Raw genomic sequence first — 27,629 nt, forward strand, 5'->3', positions numbered from 1 at the left:
AGGAGCAGAAAGCATGCAGGTGTCCCCCTACATCCTACAACCCAGTAGGTTTTCGGAACATGAAAAATGATGCTGATCAGCGCTAGTGACGTCACGAGATCGTACCAGTGATGCGCGGGTACTTATTTTTATTTCTTGTGGTCATTTCTGAACCGTAATCACGGCAAACAGCATTAATATAAAAAGGGCCTCCATCCTTAGCTACTTCGACGCCAGAGAGATGTCTTTTGGTAGTTCGGATTTCTTTTGTTCTCTTTTTGAGTGTCTGGAACGAGCGCCTATCAGCTACTACTTACGACACTGAAACTTTTTTTTTTTAATGATAATTGCTTTTTGTTTGTTTGATTTAAGGAACTCTCCCTCCTGGTGGTGTGAGAGGGGGCTGTTATTTTTTGAGAACAGTACCGAGTTCTCGATTTATCCTACCTGGTTACCATATTTGTAGCTGGGGTTACAGGAGCTATTGGAGTCCAAGCTAAGGTCGGAGGTTGAGATACCAAAGTTACCATTCTCAGGCTCAACTGTAAGACGCTGGGGTGTGGTGTGTCGTGACTGTGGGTGATGGCCCATGGACAGCCGGCGCTGGTGGGGCCGCGGAGAGACGTCCTGCTCGAAGGAATCCATGTCCCCGACGCCCTCGTCCTGGGAGGTGTTTCGAGGCCTCACCCGCTCGCTCTTGCTACGTTTGAGGTAAACTGGTTGGAAAGGCAAGGGGCAAGATTAGCGCAATCCATTCGAAGCAGTAGGCGTAGTGGTGGTGGTTTTTCGAAGTTTTTTTCTTTTTTGTTTTTATCTTTTGATTAATTATTTCTGGCCATATTTTCTTTTTAATTGCTCGATATTTCTTGGTAAGACTATGAAGGCTAATTTTGAAAAGACAATTATAATTTTCTTGGAATAAGAAATAGACTAAGTAACTGACTTGTGATGAATCTTATGATTTAAGTCTGACTTTCTTATCTCGTAACAATAATCATTGCAACTTTAAGAACTATTATATATTAACCTTGATAACTCTCTGCTTCAGTTATTTTTCATACTCTCCATATCTTGGAAATTCAAGTAATTTCCTAATAAATAAATTTCATCCATTAAAAATTCTACAAATTTGCAGCTGTGTTGTACCTACAATGCATTCTGGTTCTTTATCATGTTTTTCGATTATGCTACGTAAAACCATTTCAGACTTGAACATTCAGCATTGAAATATAACTTGTGGCCCATATTCTTATAAGATTTAATCATTTTTTGAAACTTCACTTGTCTAAAAAAAAAAAGACTTAAGAACTGTGCTGAATTCTATGAAAGTTCCTATTGACTGTACATCTACTGTAAATCTTAATATCTTTCTTTATTAGTGATGAACAAGCACCTGTACCTAGCTTTTTCTGAATAATCGTGGAAAATTCATTTACATGTTTTCTTAAAAATGTGCATCACAATATGTATAACTACACTAAACTCATGTGGGATATCTTCAACTTATTCAGAAACGATTGACCGATTTCGTTTAGTAAAATCTACAAAACTTGCTAGGGATTCATTTCTTTAGTTTGTTACCATTTTATTCAGATGAAATAGAAGAATCTGTAGCAATAATATATAAATGTCCCTGTCTGGGTTTCAGTACCAAAAGTAATTCCCACATAAAGTCACATTTACTACAATGGAACTGGCTTTATAACTGGAATATATTCATATAGATACCTCGATATTATCTTCATTCAAGGTATGTGTTTGATTAAAATTTAACACAACGATAAAGTTCACACTGGCAAAATATTATGAATAATAAATTACATACCATAACTCTACCACTTGTATGGCTAAAAATAATCAAATCTGTTAATACCAGCCATTTATATGCGGTCCCATTCACGTGGGGATTCATGAACAGGTACATGCAAAAGGTTAGCTAAAACACCAAATCTGAAAGATGGAAAACGTTTCTCAGACTTAAAATGAAACATTTTCAGCCACATTAATTAAGAAGAAGTCTTTAGTCTTTTGAGGATATCTGACTTGTTTCCTAAGATGCCACTCCATTTCTCTTCGGTTTTCTAGGTTTAATTGAAGAAGACATCTAACATCGTCACAATCATCATCATCATCATAATCCTTCAGCATCTGACCATATTGATAAAAACACTTATGATATGCAACGGACACTTAATAGTAAATTATCTACAACATCAAAAAGAAGCTCTTTGATACGGAGAAGTTAATGGTCATGTCTAAGCTAGATTTTAATTTTGGGAGGGTACAGGATTCTAAGCTTCTGGGTAGGCTATTCCTCTGAATTTCTTCAAAAAACTCTCCAAAAATAATAAAATCGAGGACTGTGTCAAGTCCTCCTCAAAATAGGAACAAATATCAAAACTTTCCATATATATATTTCTGGTACAATCTCTCCTTGAGATTTGCTACTAAAAAATCAAGAGGTCAAAGTAGAAAAATAGGCCGTTTTCAATACAAGCTGTTCTAAGAAAAATTATAAACACCTCTTTGGGTAAACAACTGTTTCAATGGAGGTACAAAAACAGTGGAAGATCACAAAAATAATAATCCGAGGTGCACACTGCAAAATTTGTGAGGTTAAGAATGAGTAAGAGAAGGAGAGGCAGACTGACAGCAAATGTCAAAAAAGCGTTAAACATCAGGAATTTTGAGATGATGAATCCTACTGGACTTTGAAGGAGTCGCGAAGGGAACATGCCAACAACAGAGAAGAATTATAATTGCTATAGTGCAATGCGCGCAAGAAATGAGTATGTTATCCAAGAACTTATTTAATAATTACAAACCCTCACCAATGGTGAAGCGACGTGAGAAGTGTTACTAAATCTCGGAAAAGTTTACTTTCACTTTCTCCCAAATTAAAAGCAACAAAAGCGTTTCTTAGAAGTCATTAATAATTAATTGCTAACTCTTTCTTATATCTGTTGTTAACGGAGAACCCTTCGCGCCGAAGGAAGGCCAGCAGGAATGTGCTAATCTTTCGTTCAAGCTCACCTGTTATGACTCCTTTTTGAAGTAGAGAATTTACTGAAATGTAATGAAACAAAATGGAAAAATTCAAGATAAGCTTTCACAGCTGCCATAAGAAACAGTCCCAATGCTGGGCTCTATATGCGGTGCATTTTAGCCAGCTAAAGCTAAACTAGTTACAAGCTACATACAGTAATGGAAAGAAATGTGAAACGGAGAACAGAAAATTTCGAAAGCAAATCTCGGAAAAATAAATAGAACTGCATATGAACACATCATTCTTCAGCCAAGCTACGAAATTAGTCGTAAATGAAATGAGAGAAAAAAAAAACGTTTCATGAACAAGTCAAGTGTAATGAGTCGGGGAAATGACGAGTTTAGAAATGACAATGCAAAGGAAATGTGCTGTAATCTGCATTCATGTTAAACTTTATACTCATATCATGATCAGTGCAGCAAAAGGTCAAAAGGAGGCGTTATTATATTATTATGTACAAGTTATGTAAGACATACACCTTAAGAATTACTAACTTTAACAGAAAAATCTTATAAAGTAAAAGTCAGGATATCAGGACTAATGGCACAAAGTGTACTCAGACTTACACACACATACAAAATATATATATATATATATATATATATATATATATATATATATATATATATATATATATATATATATATATATATATATGTATATATATATATATATATATATATATATATATATATATATATATATATATATATATATATATATATATATATATATATATATATATATATATATGTGTGTGTGTCTGTGTTTATAGACTAATGTGCCATGTCGCAAGGGAACTGCAGTTAAGGGAAATTAGTCCTTAATGTACTACTTAACTTAATGCTTAAGAGTAATTTACTTAACCAAACTTCTTAATGCTTAGAGTCTTTACTTATTCAAAGTTGTTTCTCAGTAAAAATACCATGGAATTAATTATCATTCAGTAACTTTCTTAGTGAACATATCAAACCTGATTAAATCCCTTTCGTCAAATTAAACGAAAATAACCATGAGTAAGAACATATGCTTACACAGACTGAGTTATAAGTAACAGCTTTAGCATAAATTAAAAAAGTCAATTTAATTAAAGTCACTCATTCCTTATTTACATGCAAGAGAAGCTTTATAAAAAAAAAAAAGAAGTGAAGGGGAAATGCATATCAGCGGGAAACAGACAAGACAGTCAGACCGGAAGTCCTATTCAAGAAATAGCTGAAGAAGACTTCAGTCTGATTCGATGTCTAGATTAATCCAAAACAGAAATGCTGCTGCGATGTTAATTAAGGGTGCATGACATCATTATAGCATTATTTTCGTTCATGGGCATTCAAACTTAAAGCTCAGTGAATCTTTATGGAAAAGAATAAGTGAGAGAAATAAAAATGATTTTTAACTCTGAATTTATAATGAAGAACAAGCTGTGCAATAAGCTCATATTATTTTTTCAAATGTAAACTATGACTAGCAGTTGATTTTCTGCACAAACTGACACGTAATGCATACCTCCAAGCTCATTAGAAACTGGGAGATGCGTTGTTTTGAGTAGGTCCCCTGCGATCTTTGGCACCACCGGTTCAATCTCAGCCTGTAAAATTCATATAGTCTTAGAATAAGGTGCATTTAAAATAATTCGTTTGAGCCTAAGTGTACAATAGTTTGAATTCCGTTCTTTACAGTTTTTAAATGCAAACAGATTTCGAGAAATTACCCGAAAATCAAGTTAAATCATTGTACATCAATTTCTTAAGGGGATATTTGAACCCATGGATGAAAAAGGATATTTATAAGAAGTTAAGGACGTCAAACATTCACCATAAAAGGTCTCGGACAAAATTCACACTCCAGACTTCCATACACAGAGAAATACCAAACAGTTTTTGAAGACTCTTATTTAAGTTAAGGGAGGTGATTAGCTTAAAAGTGCACGGTTAAATATGGTGGCTAATCATAAGACATAACCCGTCCTTCGTACCATTTTAAATTCAATGACTTCTCTACCAAAAATGAATGGCTAAAATAACAAACCGGAACAAAGGAAGCAAAATTGTAATTATGTAAATCTTGAGAACATTTATTGTTAAGTGATAAAATTGTATCAGGGAAAAAATCATCCAACTAACGTTCCAGCAAATTTTTATATGACTTTTTAAGATATCTCTGGAAACAAAAGTAAATAATTTTCAGATTAATTAGAAACGATAAACAGAAACTAATTGGCCAGAGAACCTCCTTTCACGTTTGTTTGGTGTTTTTTCTTCCATTCATTTAAATCGTTCTTGGGATTTCTGAATAAAACTCGGAATAGCAGCATTTCTGTCCAACAAATCTGAGTCATAAACTGACTATTTGCACTCGGCCTTCGCTAGTAAATCCGTATAAAGAAAACTTATATGTGGAGTTAAGAATATGCTGGGGACATGTACTCCTGCTAATGCATAAAAACCGTTGTTGGAAATTTGCAATGACTGGGTGTGTCTAATCGCAAACCTTTCTCATGATAAATAAAGTTTGATTAACGAAATTTTTTTTTTTAAGTTTTTCCTTTTCAATTTTTCCCTCTCTCGCGGGAATAAAGCAAAGAGAGAGGACCTACTTGGAATGCGATCCCCCATGCGATTCCCCTTCCCGGGCATCATGTTAGGTCGATAAGGAAATGTTGGCAGCGTAATTTATGCGTTCTCCCTCCGACCAAGGACCCGAACGCTAAAACCTTCTCCCTACTCACGGATGGAAGGGGTCTCTCTCTCTCTCCTCCCTACAGTACTCTCCGAAGGAAGGAAAGGAGGGGGAACTTGTCCCACAAAAGTGAAACGTTATTGGTGAAGTTTGAAGGGGGCTTCGTGGGAGCTTAAGGGGAGCTGAGAATGGAAAGGAAACCCCACTTGAGTGGCTTGAAGACAAGGCGCTTACGTGACGAGAGTTGATATCCTGAGCAATATCTTTACTCTTGTCATTCATTTATTGACATTGTTGCTGTGCGTTGCGTCATCTTTTTCTCCGAAAATGTTCACTTTCTTTCTTTTCTTCTAATTTTATCACTGTCATTATTATATGCGCTGCTACTATTAATACTACTACTACTACTACTGCTAGTACTAGAAGTAGTAGTAGCAGCAGCAGCAGCAGCAGCAGCAGTAGTAGTAGTAGTAGGAATAGTAGTAATACTAGTAGTAGCATTAAAGGCTACCCAGAAAGAGCCCCGTTTTGATTTTTATTCATTTTTATCCAAATTATTTGTTCATGTAAGCATAAGCCCAAGTTTAACTGGCCTCCATAACCAAAAAAATTCAGAGTTGTTAAACACTGTCTCCTGTGAAGGTAGAGGCACTGGGAATAATAAACAGGCAAAGAACTTTGAAAAGACTGAGTTTTTAAGTTCACAAAATCCACACTGCTCTTCACGGAGAGTGAAGCCTTACTGTTACGGTGAAGTTTGTAAGATAAACATTCATCATGTGTGAACATTCTTATGGAGACTTAAGGGAGAAACATACAACCAAACAAGAGATGTAGTTAAATACATAAAGTGTGGGGCATAAAAAATAATGTAATTCATTATATAGCTTGGTTCTTTATTTCTTATCTACGATACAAAGAGAAACTCTCTTAATAACGGTAAGTACCCTAAAGTCAGAATAAACTGTTATCATTGGGAACCGTCATAATTAATAGGTAAATAGACGTACAGACAAATATAAAGTGAACATTTAAACAATTGCATACACAAGCAACACATTTATAATTTAGTAAATCAATGGAAGGATAAATATCTGCCAAATATCAACTGCCACTTTTGGCAGAAAGTGAGGAACCTGTTGTCTTCTATTAGTGAATTTTTGTCTTTAAAAATGATGCTGAAAATGAAGTATAAAGAATATCATTTTTAATGGCAACTACGTAAAACTTATATCACTGAATCTATTATAAATTATCCGGAATTAAATAACGAAACGGTTCCACGTTTCTCTTGTTTTAAGAAATTTGAACGTTCAACAGAAGTGCTGGCGATAAATGTAAGTTATTCAAGGCCAAACCCCAAGCGGTAGGGCTAAATTTTATATTTACCGCCAATGCCACTAAGATGGACCAATTATAATACAGTGCTCAGTCACGCAAATAGAACAGAAAAGTTGATTATTAAACTGTTCAAACATCCACTATTATGACGTTACGTGTCTGTGCAACTGGATCGGTTCTAGGAAAAAGCAAATACATGTAGAGATCCACTCGAATCAAGCCCATTAATTTATTTGTAAACAATAGAATCTGCCTTAGTGCCTCATTACGCATCAGTATTCAACTATACCTCTACCAAAAACGCTGTACTTACCATCCTGAGGGTGAAAACAGGCATTTAGTCATACTAATGAACAAAATACCTCAGTGAACTGCCCAGGCATAATCAGTCAAATGCAAAAATTATGAAGAGAGTGTTTACTTCTATTCATAACAGAGCCACAAATTTTTGCAGAGGGATCTTTTAGAAGCAAATGGATGCTACAATGAGAGACCGACGAAGCGTTACTTGTACCTAAAGGATCGAGTCATTATAAAATAAAAATCAAAGTTATGAATCAGTAAATATTTAAGGAGCATCTTGTAAACAAGTTGAAAGTTAATGGATAACTTTTAATAAGATGTTTCTCTAAGGGCGCACGGGAATTATTCAAGGGAAAATTCTCAAATTCATGGTAAAAGCTAATTTTGTTCAAATACTATGATAATAAAGTCCATCCGCTATATGTCATAATTAAAATTATTGAGGTATCTCGATTTGTTAACAAAAAAGTTTGGCGTTTTTTAAAATAAGTATTTGTTTTTAATTCCTAGTTATAACGAAATCAGATCTAAACAGAGTGAAATTAATACAAATTTTGACACTTGTAAGTATTTAAAAATGTATGAAGAACAGCTATTGAGATAAATTCATGTGTATTTTTCAACACTGTATTTTTTTATAGATATAACAGTCTAAGAAACGTTCTCTTAGACACTCGACGGTGCTTGATTTTGAAAACAAGTTTGAGCTGCATTTGTTTTTATTTTGCGATTAAATTACTCACGTGAATTGTATTCAGACCAATCCATTTAAAATTCTCAAGATTCAAACTTATCGTAACACAGTTCCACAGTTCCAAACCTTACACACCTCAATTTCGAATGTTAATTCCTCGATGTTATGAAAATTTAAGATCAGTTATCTTTTGTCATAGAAGTTAAATTCATTTTAAATAAGTGAACGTATCTGAATCAAGAAGAATAACAAATTCACCTCATTATCTATAAGTTTCTACATACAATTCTAGAGATCAATACAGCTCTAGTTTAAATTTTGACTGAACTTCGATTAAGCGTACGCATTACGCTTGTGTCGAAGTTACTTTGGTGATGTGTACCTACATATAGCTACAGAAATGGCTTACATGCAGCAAGTATTAAACTTACTAATGACATAATTCAGAAAATTCATGTATGGTTCACGTAGTAATTTACCTCTGTTAATGTTGCCGCGGTATATGAGAGCATTCGGTACTCATATATAGATCGGGTAAAGCATCTGTGTTACATATATTAAAGTTGCCTTAATGATATGCATCTGGACGTAACCGAAAAAGTGTACACTTAGCATATATATTGAAAATAAGTGTATCTACAGATCAAGTGTTTTATTGAAAAGCACATACGTTGCATATCATACATATCTTGGCATGGTGTCTCTACCTGCAGAAATAACTCGCTGGACTGCACACATCGTGATTATTTCTAGTAAAGCCAGTGCAGTGCATTTTAGCATAATGTAATTTCGAGGGTTATGGGTACTGTGGTATTTCTAACCAAAGGCTTTTCGGCATGGCAAGTTTAAGAGGCTAAATCATTTTTTCCCTATCACTGACTTCCCAGTATATTATTTGTTTACTCGATTTCCTTCGCGCGAATTTACAAAATGTAAAAGAAATTGCGAGAAAATAACCGACATTATCGTGTTACCAACACGTACATAAATCATTAATTTTTGTGAGTTGCCTTCCAGTTTCCTCAGTAATTAAACCGACAGCCAAAGAATATAAAAGGAAAATATCTTCATAACTGTTATTGATGACGAAAATACGAAAAAGGTAAGCATTTCCAGCAGAGCAAGAGAGCGTAATAACCCAAGTTAGGAAGATAAATGGGCAACACCAAAGATAATATTTAGTGTTCACCTTCTCCAACTTGTGCTTTGTGACAACCTTCTGCCACTTTTACCAAAAAAGAGTAAGTGTCAGGAAATTAATGTCTTCCACCGAATATTCGCGGAGAGCTTGGAAAAAACCCATTTAGGGCATTCAAATGATCTACTAAGTATTAGTTTTGAATGATGTACGTTACTAGTTTTAAATGATGTACGTTACGAAAATCGACATAGTTTTAAATGATGTACGTTGCGGAAATCGACATAACTTAAGTGTTATAATACTGTACCCACGTTTTGTATATCCAGACAAAATTTTGACAGCATAGAATATCTAGTGCTTGTTGGTTTGCTGTCGTACGTACGGGCGTACATCAATCTCACCTCTGTGAAGTGGTGCGTTTTTCCATTCTCCGTGATAGTGGGCGTGTCTGGAAGATCTGGGGCGCCCTCCACCTCAACCACGAGACTGTGGTTTTTCATCGAGACAGATACCTTGGATGTCAGTTCGCTTGGCGACTGATCGCCGTCGGGTTCACCGACGACGATCTCTTCCACGGAACCTCCAATCTCTTCGGTGACGGGGCCTTCGGAGGGGGATGTTATCATGCTGTCCTGTAGGAACAATATCCTTATGGAAATAACTCTTAATAGTTGGAGGATTATCTTTCCAATGCTAACTGAGACAACGCAAAAATAAACAATAAATATGACATGGGTAAAACTAGTTCATATGCCAAAACACATAACATTTATTACAGTGCATCCTAGCAATCAAATGAAAGTTGGAAAAATCAGAGAAAGTAATGTTAAAAACATAAAATGTATAAAGCCGAAAAAATAGCAAAAGCTTGTCTTGAAAATATTGATTTATAGAAAATTATACTGATTCGCGCTATCTGCGGGCTTAAAAGAAGTTTGATGTTGAAACTGAAATAAATGTATACATCATTCAAAACTTATTTTGACTCCTAGACAGCAGAGCTGAGGCATCACTTAATTCGATCTCGCTGAAAAATAAACTGAAAATGTCACAAAAGGAAGCAAGAAAAATTAATAGATTAATTAAGGGAAACAGTACTTCAATGCGAAAAGTTATTTTGCCTGTACTATCAAAAGTGCACAGATAAAAATTACCTATAAAAATGTAAGGGGGGGAAATAACACATTGCGACAGTTGCTACGAAGAGAACTAATGCTTCCTCAACATCGATTAAAACGTCGTTTGCATATTAAATATGCACTACGGGATACCTGTTGTTCGGCATAGACATATACACTTATCTAATTGTATATAGAGACCAAGATACTTGCAGGTCCCAATGACAGTGTGACACTAAAGAGTCTGGAAACTACTGAACAATACTCTGCTGAGAAGGATGTTCATGGAGTGCGTTGCTCCCTTGCCAATGATGTTCTCTCTGGTAACATGGAATTTATCATTCGTTATTCTCATTACGTCAAAAGAAGTAACCAATCTTTTCTCTCAAACGAGGCATCAATAACTAAATCTCAACCAGTTAGTCGACGTTAGCGAAACCGAACATGGATGTACAACTAAAATATCATGTACTTCTTAAATGCTGAAGAAAAAATTAAGAAAAACCTTAATGACACTTTTCAAAAATATTTGCCTCCTTAATTTCTTCCATTAACCTTCATCTTTAAGGAAGAAAATTTAATCAACACCTCACTCTCTCATAAACAAGATTTCTCGTAAAACGCATATCTTTAATATGGAAAAACAGTGAGAGCATTTTTCATTTTTTTAAACATATCCCCTACTTTAATGAAGGTGTATTCCACCATTCCTATGAAGAAGCAAAAATGAAGCGATGCAAAATCTTCATAAGCATGTTTAGCGAAGTAATTAAGACGGTCTTACGCAAAAGTTCTAACATTGAGAACTCATTACGACAGGAGCAACGCGCACACGGAGAAACACACATGGCTAATGTTTTATTTAAAAAAAAAACTGTTTACGTAGCCACACAACACTGACATTTACCATTCGTGTGAAAACCCTGAATTCACTGGAAGGGTGACACAAAGTTTCATTTGGCCTAAATGGAGTACAATCACAGGGGCAATCTGACAGGATGGATAGAAAAAAGGAATTTGGTTGCACTAGAAAAAAAAAAAAAAAGGGAAGATTCAGGATAAACCAGGGGTCAGATTTGCTATTTTCTGTCTCGCATGTGGTAAATGGGCGATTTATAAAAGTCAAACAAATAACAGTCAGTCCGTCAGCTCATTTCGTTTCCTTATAAACCAGTTCAGGGTGTTTCCATTTTACCGAGTGATGAGTCGTCACTAAGAAAAGCCATTAGAGGAACTCCGCATAAAAGTTATATAGGGTCGTATTTTTATATCAGTTATGATGGGAAGCTTTACGCCATTTGTAAGTGTGCATAAACCGAAGGGCAACAAAACACCATGATGTCGGAAACTTTCCAATAAAACTTTCAAATTATTCTCATAATAACGCAAGCATGTTAATACGTAATACTTTGTTATAACTAACTTCAACATAGAATTAATTTAGTGGTTTATCTGAAGCTATGAATCATTCAATTATTCATTTTAGGCTGCATATCGTTAAATAACTCATCTCAGGCCACTAATCATTTAGTAAAATAAAGAAGACTGACCGTTAGTCGAATCATTACTAGAAATTTCCTATTTGTCAGTATTAACCCGTTATTTAATTATGGAGTAATATTTCAGTTACCCTTTAGATATCATAGGAAGATATATATATATATATATATATATATATATATATATATATATATATATATATATATATATATGATATCTAAAGGTAACTGAAATATTACTTTAGAATTAAATAAATGATATAATTGGGCCAGTTCCCCTAAGAGCGTGGCTTGTTAAAAATTAACCTACAACACAGTCATTATCATATTCATGGCTAAAATACGAAGTTCTGGATGAAACATAAGCTGCTTCATACACCTACACCGAGGCTCATCAGGAGGTATCGAATCTACCCCCAACCCCCTCCCCCCTCGTCCTGGACCATTAATCCTCCAACTTGCTCGCCTTTTTAGTTTCAAGAATATTCTTTCTCCAGTTCCACGCACGTCACACAGATTTTTTGCTTTCACTTTCAAGCTTCTTGCATAACTGTCTCGTTACACAACCACATCTATGAACCCTCTCTTACACTTCCCTGGAGCACTGACCTGAGTTCTATCGTCTCTATCACATATACCTTTGTATGAAAGAACAATTATTTATCTTCCTATTCCATTAGGTCCTTCTCTTACATATCCTGGACAGCTACTAAATCACCCTTTCACCCTATTACTGCGATATCGCACTTGTAAACCCAACATTCATAATTTTTTTTTCAGATCTCTTAAACTTAACATAACCCCTTCCACTTTTGTGCCATTCAGCTTTACCAGAATCGTTCACACTCAACAAATCCTTAAAATACTCTAAAAAAAAAACAACTAACAAACTTTTGCTCGTCATTCTCTCCATCCCTTTCTAGTTATATATATATATATATATATATATATATATATATATATATATATATATATATATATATATATATATATATATTTTAGAAACTAAGTATTTCCAGCAATCAGTCAGTTACCAAACACATTTCAGCAAGAAACTCTTATGTATTCAAGGAACTCCTCGTCTAACTAAAATGCCATCCCTTACACAGTCTCCTACCTTTACATTTTAATCCTCTAGAACAAACACCTTTCACGTTTCTCTTACTTGCAAACCGTAGGTTTGAACTCACTCAAAAACGGTCTTCTTATATACACCACAAACGGCCGCTCAGAAATGGATTCTCTTTTTCCAAGGGGTAGTGTATTTCCCACTTGAAAAATATAGATGTATCTACACTGATAAGGAGTCAAACCCATCCATTTCAGGGTTACAAAATGGGAAGCACTGACATTGTGGCTTAATGAAATTAGCTCACTTAGGGGATAAAATAGATTTTTAAATTGCTATTACCAGGAAATGCAAGTCCCAGCAGAAGTAAACAAGGAACTAAATAAGGTGGTCAAAAACAGATACAACGCTAGAAAGGCTGGACATATACTGCTTTAGGGTGTACGCGGGCAGGAACTCCAATTGAAGAGAAATTTGTACTGGAAGAGGTAAGGATGCAGAGATAATGATTAATGAGCAAATGTGTCTTACGATGAAAAATTAAATTGGAGAGACGAAATTATTGCTGAAAACCGGTAGAGTAACACCTCCTGGCGTAACCTCCTTCAATCAAAGGATATGCGAAAATATATCAAAATTATATCTAAATGTCCAATCAATTTCTCAGTGATCTAGATTAGTTCTGATTATCATTTTCACAGAAAAGCTAGACAGAGAAACCAGCGGACCACCAGGCAATTTAACTAGGATGAAAACATAAGTTTCCTAAACTTGACTGACAGAGTTCAGTAATGATACAATCAAACAAAAAACCGAGTCATAAAAAACAACTAATAATAACAACAAGGGAAGTTGAAAAATCTTAACCTTCTTCTTCTTCTTCAAAAAAAAAAAAAAAAAAAAAAACCGGAAGACACATTTCCATCACATTAAGGTCAGAGGGCTTTGAACATATTGATGATTTTCTCAAACAAGTGAGCATACGTTCTCTCTCACACACGCAAACGTGTGCGCACAAAAACACACACAGACATACATACACATATATATATATATATGTATGTATATATACATTATACATGTATGTATATATATACTGTATAATATTATATATATACACACATACATACATACATATACTCCCAAAAACCTACAAAACATATCTGTAACCAAACAAATACCACAAACAAAATCTAGCACAATCAGACACACACTTCCTATTGGTGAGCATCGTTCAATCAGTCAAGAAATATAGGTCCTACGCATGCAAAACAATAATTACAGCTAAATGATACCTACATCTTTTCTACTATTTCTACTACAGACAGCTCTTCTCCCGCTTTCAAACTTTCAACTTGAAAATTCCCAGGAATACAAATATCAAAGATCATGGAAAGAATGTTTCCACTTAAGTTCTTTGAACTTCAGTACCCACAATTCGTACTAAATAGAACGTAATGTGTATCCATATATTCATACTCAGTGTGTAACCCACATACTGAACGGACAGTGAAATCCATCTTTAACTATCGTAAAATCTATAACTAGACAATGCAGATCGATGTCATTTATTTTATATTAAACGAATACCTTGCACTTGCGTAACTTCTTGAACATCGCCGCTATTTTTTTGGGCAAGTTCACTGGTAGTGTAACAATTGGGAAAAACTACGTTAAGAATTTTAGTATTTGGATACACGCGCTGTCGATTACTATGCCACTGATGGCTCTAACGCTCCTTTCAGTTTTTTATTTTATTTTTTTTTTTTTTTGAGGGGGTGGGTTGGGGTTCCGGGTTAACAAAGCTTAACATGTGTAGAGAGACGAACAGTAATGAATGAAGTGATGGTAAGTATAAAATTGCACGACATTTGTTGGGGTAAAGCATAGAGTTCTGGCGGCTTATGAAAGTAGCAGTGGAATGTTTAATTTAAAAACAAAGAAATTAATTTATGTCATGGACAGTGTGTTTGTGCTCAGAAGCTGCAAGGTGCAAAAGTTATAAAAACCGTGAAAAAAACTAGGATGAAACAGTACCATCATATCCGCGTTGGAAACAACCATCACTATGGGATAATAAAGTATAGAATGATTTTAATAATGATAATACGAAGCCACTGATAATAACAGGTACAGACATCCTTAAGTGGCAGGTAGAGATGTATGAGACAAGGATGCACAAGAGAGCATTCAATACTATCAAGAAATTATACAGAAAAGTAAATGGAAAACAGAATAAAATTCCTTTTACAATCAAATACCAAAATCCAAATGGCTAGGAAAAAAAATCAGATAGGCGAATAGATGTAAATTCAGTGCTACTGAATGCAAAATATGACAAGGAAAAAAAACATTATATATCTGAAAATGTCATCGTTAAGAATGTTGAGATGAAAGCGTTCTTCTGGGAGTCAGTCGTAGCGGGGAATCTCTGATAAACACGAGGACTCTACACTCAGTCATTACTAACAAACGAGAATCTCTAACAGAAAATCTATAACTGAATACTGAAGATCAATAATGAAAATAAATACACAGTACATCTGTTAGTTTACGTGACACAGTGACACACAGCAGAGAGACTTTAAGTGAACCTTAAGGAAACATCGCTAATTTAAGTCACAAATTTATGTTGAATGACAACACAGACACACACACGGTTATAGATTGAGCTTTAAACACGTGCTATTATTCCCAAACAGATTAGTTACGGAAGCATGTGTAGTGAGTATACATTATATAGAGTTTTTATACAATATGTAACAAAACTGCAATACAGCATGTATATATATATAACAAAAGGATATCATAGATATTTAAGGTCCACAAGAGGTTATACACCTGCCTGAGGCGAGGGTGGGGGCGGCACAATACTACACTGGCTGTGGTATAGCGATGCTGAATCTGCCTGGTCCTGTGAACAAGGTAAGGCCAAAAGAAAAGACACTATCTGGCAGGGATGGAGGGTTAGCTATCATCCATCATTAAGCTCTCCGAATACTTACGTCTAACACAGTTGTAAAGCTCATCCTTAAACTTACACAATTGCCATTCTCCTTCCAAACATGTTCGGTAGTTTTTGTACTTCGAAATGGCAAGCACGCACGCACCTTCCAAAATCCTTGCAAAAATTTTTGCTCCTATTACTCTCTCTCTCTCTCTCTCTCTCTCTCTCTCTCTCTCTCTCTCTCTCTCTCTCTCTCTCTCTAAGGTATTTTTTTCTAATGTTAAAAATGATAGTCAACTCTTATTTCTATGACATCGCTCTATCACACTATACAAAATATGCACCAGAGATTTGGAACGGATCAAAAATTAACAAAAGAGGCAGTGAGTGATTATGATAAAATCAACAATGAAAAAAAAAACTCCCTGTTTCGAAAAGATAAAAGAACTGAAATTATAAATTCATTATGCAGGGAAACAAAGCTGTTGCGAAGTTATCCCGAGGGCTCTTCCTGTACCTCTGAAATCATTAAATGCGTACAGAAATTTAAATATAGCCTTTGGGCAGAAAAATAACACTAAGATGATACACAACTCTCTTTCATGGGGGAGGAGGAAAAATACAGTTACAAAACTGAGAAACATTATAAGTAAAGTTCGCGAGTGCAATAAAAATAGTGAATTTTCTATGAGGTTTTAGTATAAGTAATTGCAATGACAAACAATAACAATATTTTTTTTTAAATAATGTGACTGAAAACTTCTCAGAAGCAACACTTTAAAAGGGTATATAAATTCCGACCCTTCGAAATAATTGTCTAACCTTATAGCGCACTCTTTCTTTCTTCTGAAGGATTGCTTGCTCTTAAGAGCTTAACCTAATCTATATTTAAAAGAACTGTCAATTGTAAATAAAATTCACTTCAAATTTATCAAAGAAAATTTCTTTTGGAAAAATACAACAGGAATAACTACATACTTATGCTCGAGAATACTTGCTAGCAGAATGTAGAGTTTTATATATATATATATATATATATATATATATATATATATATATATATATATATATATATATATATATATATATATATATATATATATATATTATATATATAATGCTATATTATATGCAAATATATATACATATATATAAATATATATATATATATATATATATATATATATATATATATATATATATATATATGTATGCATAAACTCATTCTGCGAGGAGAGGGTAAAGGTTATGCATATCCCAAGGATAAGAACTAACAAATTACAGGGAGCACTGACCCCCCCTCTCTCTGAGGAGGGGTGGATCTAAGCATCATCTCTTTGCATTAGCTAAACAAATTAAAGGGACTGTGTGTGTGTGTGTGTGATTCTCTCTTGGGTGAGAGCAGGGGAAAAGCTACGGTATGATCCTCACAACTTCTAAACAAAGTATACAAAGGTCTTCTCTCTTTTCACTTTCGAAAAGAGCAAGGGTTCAGCTAAGCAATGTTGTATACACTTTCTAAAAACAAAGTATACGGGAGGTTCTGTTCTCTCTCCTTCTTTGGAAAGAGAAGGGTATATAGCCAAGCACTCTCTTTCTTCATCAACTTTTTCTAAACAAAGTACAGGGGGTCTTTCGTGTTCCTCCCTTATCCTTTTGCTGAGGAAAAGGAAGGTGGGATGGTGATCTAAGCAAGTGGTTCACGATGACAGCATGGTATTGGCTAGGTACAGCTCAGCAAATCACTTTTACCTACGTCCAAAATAGCAAGTCGCTGTAGATTCTGCGGGTCGCAGTGTGTGAGATGCAGCTGAGACGGGTCAGTGGAGGAAGAAATCAATGAATTGTAGTCATCAGGTGGAGGAACAAAAGAGACTGAATGGATGGAAAGGTGACATTACGTGTGATGAACTTAACTTAGTCCTTAATAGTAAATCACAGCCAAGTTTTACCTTGACTTGGAACCTGATTAACATTAAACCTCATACCCAGGATCAGAATTTTTAATAATACTCTGGTGATGTTATACCTGCCGATAATTCAATTTTGTTTAGAGTTACACCTCGTCACTGTACTACGAAATAACATTTGAAATTGTGTGTTTTTAGTAACGCGTTACTTTTTAATCAAAATTCAATCTTTATTTGGAGTTTTATTTTAATGCGAATAGGCCTCAACATCTTTCTAATTATAACTATAAATTTTATAAAATTTCATTCCAGAACTTTTCTTGTAGAAAGTCCGGTAATTACATCTTACCATAAGCATTTTCGGGACTTGAAATACACCAGAACTACTCTGTAACACTCTAAAATATGTATATTTTCTTGTGCATCTGAAGCCAAGTTTTTTTTTTTTATTTTCTGTTGATAAAATACAATGAAGATGCGACGAACTTAACGAAAATGATTGACATCCTCCTTAATAAGCCTGCAAGGAGTACTGGAATTCCTATGTGATACATCAATAGCACTATACCGTCCTAAGTCAGTGACACTATATATAAATATATATATATATATATATATATATATATATATATATATATATATATATATATATATATATATATATATATATAATTTCCTCATTAGAATTTGAAAATAATTATATGTCTAGCTGGTTGTTAACACTGTTTTGGATATGAAACAAAATCATATTTCCTGAAAATACACTATAAATATGTGGCTGATTGGGACGATTTTTTTTAACAATGATAATTTCCTAAAGTAGCCATTACAAGTGCGTAACATGGAAATAAAGGAAACAAAAATCGTAAAAAAATAAAGAAAATAATAAAAGTTTCTCTAAAAAAATATCAACTTCGCTAGATATGTACCAATTCTGGAGCTATTACAAAAAAATGAGATGTAATTTACGATACTTGGTATGAAAAATTGGAAAACTTTAAATTTTGAGTTCCCATTTTTCAAGGCATTAGTGACAGGTTCAGTTTCACTGAAAAAATATTATACGTGCTAGAAATATGTAAATTTTTTTTACTTAATACCTGAGTTTCTGGATATTATTCTTAAGGCTTTAGTTGGGGAAAAAATGTGGGTTACTTATGTAAGATGAAGCATACTACATTTCTTTCGCTTGAGAATGTATTTAATTGAAAAGAGGTAAGGGAGAAGAGATAAGCTTCTTAAATCTATTGGAACTTGCAACAGCATCAACATTTTTCCTCTATTTTTCTCTAAACTGATGTAATCTGCTGTTTTGATTTTTTCAGCAAAAATAAAATCACCAAGGGAATATCTGTATTATATCTGTATATCAATTACAAATCACTTCTAGACTTACAGTATGTATTTACTCTTAATAGACAAAAACAGCCGTTTCTTGATGAAAGGTCTTCATGGATTCTAAATCTACTTATTTTGTTTTCTGAAACTGGAATTACATCGACTTCAATATTTTTTTAAAGATGAATGTTCATGAATGTTCATATATATATATATATATATATATATATATATATATATATATATATATATATATATATATATATTCATCCTTTTCTTGCACACACAAAAATGGTATGTTTAAAGTATAAAAAAAATAGTTCAAATATATTTAAAGGGTAAGAAATATTTGACTTCAAATTCACCGAACAATTTTCTGCAACTGCATTTTTGTGCAAGTTTACTTTCCTATGTTATTTTATGGGATATTTTACAGACAAGAAACGGTTTATATGTCATTTAGTGTAAAGTTTGCATATAATTATTAGGACTTCGGTGATCTTATTCATATTGGGATATACTGTGAGATTCACTTTCTAGCACCAAACTGGTACCTGAAAATTGCTGATGAAGTCAATTCCGGATAATTATTAGTTGACGTATTAATCCGTATTCGAAACAATTCCAAGGAGAAATTACAATGGTTACTCAAATCTCTAAAAAAGTAAAAGATTTAACGGAAATAAATAATAGGGTAAATCTCGAAAAATAATCCAGAATAATAAATGATTTAGAGAATACCCAGCCTTAACTACGGCCGTCGATGCAATGATTTGCTTAATGGCGAAAGGTTTATGATGATAAATAAATGTTTATATCAAATTCTGTGTAAATATCAACGGAATATTTTCTCCAAAGAATGCATATGACTTACCATAACACTCTGAAAACTATTATAAACAGGAGATCATTTACCTATCAATTATAAAAAAATGACAAAAATATTTAACTTACAAAAAACATTCTTTTTAACGTGGCTGATCAATGATGAGGATGGGAGACGAAAGAAATACATACAGAATAGTCAATAAGTAACTTAGAAATTTAAAAATTTTACCACTCACGCATGGCCCTTCATCATACGCTTTAAAAGCAAAAATATTTTTTGCCAATACCTGCCAATTTAGTTAACCAGATTTTGATTTTTAAACATTATAACGTTTTCAAGATCAAAATACAGTAAAAAAAATGTTTGATTAAAAGCCGCACTAAAACAATGAAAACTGAAACAATAAAAAACCAAATTTGTAAAGATGGGCTGAAATCCTAGAGTGCATCTTGCAGATCTAATCAGGCAAATAGCAAAATATATAAAATTGAAAGAAAACGTTTATTGTAGTTTTCAAAGACGACAAAAAAAATGAGGAGACTCCTTTTCTTCCTTTTCTAACATCTACCTTTCCCCTACAAAGACCAGAACGAAAATAAAATGATTACCTGCGGAATGAGGTTGTCTCTGCTGTTCGGATCCTTCGTGACTCTGGAGGCCCTAGAGGACTTCCTCGAGCCTCCATCGCGACTTTTCAGGGAAGTTTGGGCCGTGTCCTCACGTTCCACCTTCCCTTCGAAGTCCTCCCCTCGCATTTTCATCCATATTTTCCTGAAAGTGTCATCGATTTGTCAGAACCACTAGTGAGTGTGAAGGGCCCGAAAATATGGTGAAAAATATCCTTATGTAAATTACTTTCTTTATGGAGTGAATTTAAGTCTCTTGGAAGAAAATGCAAAGGGTAAAATAGAGTGATATGATATGAGTGGCGATTAGAATGAAAGCCTGTTGTGAAAATGAAAATCTTACGCATCATTACTAATAAAACAGATTGCAGTCCAGTGATTGCATATACGGTAATCATATGTGTAATGTCTACTTGCATATAAAAATAACGAATGTCTAATTGAGTGTGAGTACGAATATGCTCACACATCAATGTAAGACATCAGGTGGTTTTCTATAATGTATGACCACCTCTACTGAAATCTCTAAGAAATAACTGCGTTTAAATTAGTATGGCTTCTAACGAGGGTGCTAGACTGAACCGCTATACGCATCCAAATACATTAATACGTTCTACAAAAACGTGTGCACGCATAAAAGTACAGATACGATAATCATAACTATAATTTTAATTTACATATATTTCTCTCTCTCTCTCTCTTGAACGCCTTTTCATTAAAGCGGGTTCAAGAAGCGCTACCCTTCCAGTTTTAAGTTTCTACTAAGGGATGAGGTTGCCAGCCCACGCCTTTCTCCATCCATCCAAGCAGTAACAGACCACACAAACACATACACACATGTATATATGTATATACATATATATATATATATATATATATATATATATATATATATATATATATATATATATATATATATATATATATATATATATATATATATATATATATATATAATTTATATATACGGATGTATGTGTATGTGTGTGTATGTGATCCAGCATAACTCTGAGACGCATTGAGCAATTTCAACCAAACTTGGAATACATATGACTTACTATCTAGAAAAGAATACTATGGGGGTAAGACATCGCTAGCGCCAAAGGGCACCAAAGGGTATGGGGGTGAGAAGGGCTTCCCTGAAATGGGGCTGGTTCTGCCCACCGACCTAGCAACTGAATAAACTCTACAAGTTTATCATACCTCATTTCGGTATACATATGACTTAATATCTGGAAAAGAATAATGTGGGGGTAAGACATCACTGGCACCATAGAGGTTGGGGTGGGAAAGGGGTGACATGTAAAAATAACCGAAAACGACAGATATTAGTGTCTAATCCATAGTTTTTGAGGTCCCTGAGATGAATAGTGACACCCTTGATGGCCTTAAGTCCAAGTTCAGCTCCGATAGGAATGGGGGTTGAGAAAGAGTGAAATATAAAAAGTAAAAAATGGTGGGGGATGTAATTGAAGCAACTATCTTAACAAGAAAGGGAGAGAGTGGGGAGAGAGCAGAGAGGGTGTTAGGGAGGGAGAGAGAGAGAGAGAGAGAGAGAGAGAGAGAGAGAGAGAGAGAGAGTTTAGGTTGTCATTCAGTTTTCCCCAGAGAGAATACATATACATATCGGTTGTCATTATAGTTTATATATATATGGTCATATATATATATATATATATATATATATATAATATATATATATATATATATATATATATATATATATATATATATATATATATATATATATATATATATATATATATATATATATATAATATATATATATATATATATATATATATAATCGCCTTTTCTCTTAGATGGGTTTGTGCCAAGAAAGAGGAGCCTTCAGGTTCTGCCCTCAAAACTAGGTCAACTGAAGGACATGAAGCTGGGAAGAAAGCGAAGGCCTTTGCATATGCAAGTATAAGGTATACTGAATATACAAAGAGTTAAATGATATAAAATTTTCCAAATTTCTTATTTTGTCTTAATCAAGTTTTAGATTTTCAGAAATCTATCCCAGTGCTTCCCTTTCATGCTTATTCTGAAGTTAGGGAAACACGTCTTGCCATCATTGGGTGGTGCCTTCAATTTATGTGCATGTGGAGGAAGTTGCATTATAAGGAGCTGAATTTCTCGGGGTGCGTTGGTGGTAGGATATTACTTGACCACTGGTTATTGGACAAGTGAAAGATCTCCAATCGCGCCACATAACTGTCTCCTCCTACGTTTTGCATTTTGGTGCCTTCTTTCAGGCATTGGTGGCCATTTTTTATAAGCTGCAACAATACTTTATATTGACTTTTTAGATGACTTCAGCGCCAATAACTGCAACCCAACACAGATATTCCAGGCACATATGGTTAGCAAAACTGAAGAACCTCTGCATCAATGGTAAATGACCTTCAGTAGATGTTCAAATCACACTTAAACTCCCAAATTCCATCAAAAGAACCAAGATTAACTGTTGTCCATTTTTAAAACCATTATGAATTATCTTTCACCAGTAAATAACTCTCCCACCTAGACGCAGATTAGTTTTGGTATCATTCAAGCAGAAAGACTCTGCCATTAGGGTTTGAGAAAGAAGCGTTTTCAAAAGTTTAAAAAAGAAATTATTGAACACTCACAATGGAAACACTTTAAACAATAAGTATTATTGCACGCAATAATAATTAATTTGCTAACCCTTGTTTTAATGAAAGTTGCATGGTAACTTAGGAGATACTGATACTATATGATGTAGAATCTTGAATTATTACAACATCCAGGAGAGAAATTCTACTTTAAACACGACGTTTGGTACAAAGTAATAAAATTTCTGAAAAATGGATTGGAATCTCCCATTATCCAACTCCCAAAAGTGAAATTACCATTTGTATACTTCATCCAAACCATGTATTCAGGGTTGAGGGATAGCTGTGAATCTTTCTTAATACTCCATAAACAATTCTTCGAAAAATAAAACAGACGTAAGTAGACTGCAAATGCTATATCTAATACTTTTCACAATATTGATCATTACATGGTAAGTAATCTGATATAAATTCACAATTCTCCAAGTTTTATGGCGTTATCTGAGTGTTTTACAAGAAAAATACTAAAATACTAACCAATACAGAAATGATTTCAGTATTTGAAATGATAATTTGATACTACTGGATTAGAAGCGAGATATAAAACCAGTGGTAAACCGATTATAATTACAGGCCGATGTTTCCCTTTTCTTTACTTGTGTGGACAATCTTCTTCACTACTCAGTTATGATTATTAATATTAATTCTCTCATTTTAAGATTTGGCCGTCACTTAAGGGAAATGCTTCTCCGTGGCTTATTTGTTACTATTGTTTTAAAAATACTTTGATAACTTACACCGATTCGAATGTTAAACATTATATTTGAAATGATCGGTGGGGTAATTTTTTTTTATATGCAATGCCTAAGGAGAGGGTAGTTACTTCTTAAACCGTTTACTTCCTTAAAAAGTCCAGGAGGTTTATTAAAGAGAAACGTCTAAAAGACTCAAGAAACATAAATGGAAAATAAGAGAAAGAGTTTGGGGGTATAGGGAATATACAGAGGTATGCGTGTGCACGAAACTACTGGCTAACTCCATTAAAGTTTCTCTCTCTCTCTCTCTCTCTCTCTCTCTCTCTCTCTCTCTCTCTCTCTCTCTCTTGTAAATAGGTTAAAGCATAGGCAATTCGGTGATGGAAGGAAATGTGGGCAGTATGAAAAGATGAACCCTCTAATCTTTTATTTTTATTCTTCCATTAGAATGCAATGGAAACTTGTTACTGACTTTCGAACGAGACTGACCGAAAAATACCAGCATATTAAAAGAAAAGTGACAGTTTTAAACATTTGAGAAAATAATGTTTTCATTCATAAATATATTCATGTCAAAGGGCAAACCAAAATTATATATATATATATATATATATATATATATATATATATATATATATATATATATATATATAAATATATATATATATATATAATATATATATATATATATATATATATATATATATATATATATATATACTATATATATATATGTAATATATATATATATATATATATATATATATATATATATATATATGTATGTATGTATGTATGTATGTATGTATGTAAATGCATATTTGTAAGCCACAAATATCGTTTAATATCCAGTTAATTATAACTGATAAGTGCTTCTTCACCCGTGGGATTCGAACCGCATGCCAGGTTCAGAAACAAAGATATACAGCAACATTTTGACCACTTGAGCCCACTGGTGACGAAGCACTTATCAATGATATATCCCTTGGGTGTAAGCTATTTCCCAGGTCAAGTGACTTGGATATTAAACGATGTTTGTGGTTTAATATTTGGAAATTTATAAAAAAAAAATGTCATATTGTATGTTACAAAATTAATATATATATATAATTAATATATATATATATATATATATATATATATATATATATATATATATATATATATATATATATATATATATATATATATATATATATATATATGTGTGTGTGTGTGTGTGTGTGTGTGTGTGTAAGAACTAAAACTCAACCATTAAGATCACAATAAAAGTCAGCTTGAGAGAAACAGAGATACACAATAGCCAATAGAAAAGCAGGTTCTGATTTCGGAGATTGGTTCAGCATACGCAATTTAGCACCTGAAGGAGGAAAACAGGACACATCCTCACTAATCAGAGCAATTTCTTCCTGGTTTTCTTTCGCAAGATTCTTCCGCCCTGATTGAAAACTCATTCCATCAAACAATTACGAAAGAACTACATTTTATTTAATGGCACCGCACGATTTAACGCAATTTTATAGACAAAGATCATACTCTCCATAATGACAAAGCCTGATACGAGGCATTTTAATGATCCATTCCAAGACCTGGAAGCACTTACAGCGCTTTCAGGGTGCTCGGAAAACGTGCTTGAAGAGAATTTGAAGCTCTACTGCATTATCCCGAGGGAAGATTTTCTTGGATGAAATGATTTCTGGCGTCTTTATCGCCCATTCATGAATCTTCTCCACCCCGAGGCTTTGGAATTACGCATGCTTTGGGATACCAAATGGAGGGTTGCGAAGATTTTGAAGAATGTTCATGGCAATGCTTTCAAATTCAGTTTTGTTAAAAGGACAAATATATCTTTATATTGAAAAATAATTGCTATGAGAGAGAGAGAGAGAGAGAGAGAGAGAGAGAGAGAGAGAGAGAGAGAGAGAGAGAGAGTTACTTTTCTGACATAATAAAACAACAAATGAATATCATTTTGATACATTTAGAAGAGATTTCAAAAGATACAGAGATGGGGAGGAGGGTCAGTAAAACAGGTTCCTGGCAAGTGTCCCTTAGACCCCAGTTGCATTTCTTGACAATACGTTGCCAGGTTATGAAAATGAAGCCTTCATACTTCTTGGCAGCGTCTATAGGCAACATACATACTATCATGTTACTACAGCATTTGTGTTTGAAAGTTTTTCCAGTAGAATCACTGGTTAGATGCTAGGGGTCAGGGTAAAAAGGCTTGGCTAGGTAAATAAAGATTGGATGCAAAGCTCACGCTATCTACTTTGTCTTTAAGGGCTAACAGAAAGTACCTGAAATTGCATTCATATTATGAAATACAGTAGGAGAATATGAACGAAATGAACTTCAAACTACATTGTATACAAATGAAAGAAATTCCCTTTTTTATAATAAAAAGAAAGAGGAAAAACATAATAAAACATTTTCTTTCCTAGAAGGAAAAGGGAAGAGAGAGAGAGAGAGAGAGAGAGTTGGAGTTCGTATTTCGGTAGCTGTAGGGATATCTATATGCTGACAATATTCACGTCCGTTCTGAATTCAAAAAGTCTTTCATAGAAGTGGCTGGCTTTGAATACCTGTATGTGAGCCTAGGAAAACATTCGACTTTTATTCCAAAGAAGCCACAGGTCATGCCGTTGATGCAGAGAAGAGGTGGGGGTGGGAAGCTGGAAAGCCGGGGGAGAGAGAGAGAGAGAGAGAGAGAGAGAGAGAGAGAGAGAGAGAGAGAGAGAGAGAGAGGCCAAATTCAGGGGAAATACAAAGGAGAGCTACAAAAACTCATAGCGGGAACGTTTTCTCATTTTCTTTTGTCTTTCTGCTTACATTAGTGTGTGAGCGTGTGCGCGCACACGTGTGCACGTGCGCCTTTTGCGTCCGTGTGTGACTGCGTACGCTAGAGTTAGAGAAGGGAGTAGAGTTTGGTGAGATGTGAGCGTAAATGCTAAAACCAGCAAGAAACGAGGAGGACCAAGTCTTTTCAAATAAGCCTACTCGCTACGCAGCTCTGGAGTCTTTTAAACGGCTCTCCTTCCGCTTTTCTTTTCGCGTGATCGATGGTGAATGGAGTCCCGTCCAAATTAGCCGTTCTTCTTCCCCTTCCCCGTTTTTTTGTTCTTGGGATTGAAGCAGAAACACAGAAATGGCTGGGGAATAGGAGATGCAAGGGGTGCGTCGCAGTTGGAACCTATCGAGGATTAGTTAGTCAATATATGTCATTCTGACTGTGTGTATCTATTCCAGATAGTTGTCAGTTTACGTGCCTTCTTCTAATAAAAAAAATAAGACTTCTAATTTGGGGTAAATGTTCCAGCCTTCTAACGATATCCAGTTCAATCGTGACCGACATGAAATGTAAGCATTAAAAGTACTTGAGGTTTTAGTGGCATCCATTTTGCTGCCCTCAAAATACAACCCATTCGGGATCGTCTTAAAATTCTCCGGTTTTCTTTTTCTTGCCAAAGTAAATAATGTAATTATTATACTAGCTGACGTACCTGGCGTTTCACGGTAAAAACTCAAAGCGTAGAACACACTCAGACCGTAGAATACACCCAAACATTAAAACACGCCCAAAACGTATAACACACTCGGATATTTATTTATCCCAACCTTCTATTAGACAGGAAAAGGAATCAAATCTCTCTTTAGTGTAATTTCAACGAATTTTTGTTTATAGGTTTTTAAAAACAGAAGTACAGTATACAAATTATAAAGTAAAATCTTTCATAAATTCACTATAAACTACTTTAATACAAAACTTGATT

At 34.2% G+C, this 27,629-nt stretch overlaps 1 protein-coding gene across 10 annotated transcripts in view; it reads right to left on the reverse strand.

The window, feature by feature from the left end:
- LOC136851902 (uncharacterized) overlaps positions 1-27,629 on the reverse strand; it is a 633,848-nt gene that overhangs the window by 37,708 nt on the left and 568,511 nt on the right. For 6 of the 10 annotated variants that reach the window (XM_067126250.1, XM_067126248.1, XM_067126249.1 and 3 more), the window contains 6 exons: positions 20,502-20,664; positions 17,573-17,626; positions 9,585-9,815; positions 4,532-4,613; positions 3,013-3,045; positions 427-695 (listed from right to left, as the gene is read on the reverse strand). In XM_067126250.1, the coding sequence (XP_066982351.1) occupies positions 427-695; positions 3,013-3,045; positions 4,532-4,613; positions 9,585-9,815; positions 17,573-17,626; positions 20,502-20,664 (832 nt within the window). The remainder of the gene's footprint in view (positions 1-426; positions 696-3,012; positions 3,046-4,531; positions 4,614-9,584; positions 9,816-17,572; positions 17,627-20,501; positions 20,665-27,629) is intronic. The other 4 variants (XM_067126252.1, XM_067126258.1, XM_067126255.1 and 1 more) reach the window with 3 other exon arrangements.

The sequence above is a fragment of the Macrobrachium rosenbergii genome, chromosome 24, assembly GCF_040412425.1.
Source record: "Macrobrachium rosenbergii isolate ZJJX-2024 chromosome 24, ASM4041242v1, whole genome shotgun sequence".
NCBI classification, from domain to species: Eukaryota; Metazoa; Arthropoda; class Malacostraca; order Decapoda; family Palaemonidae; genus Macrobrachium; species Macrobrachium rosenbergii.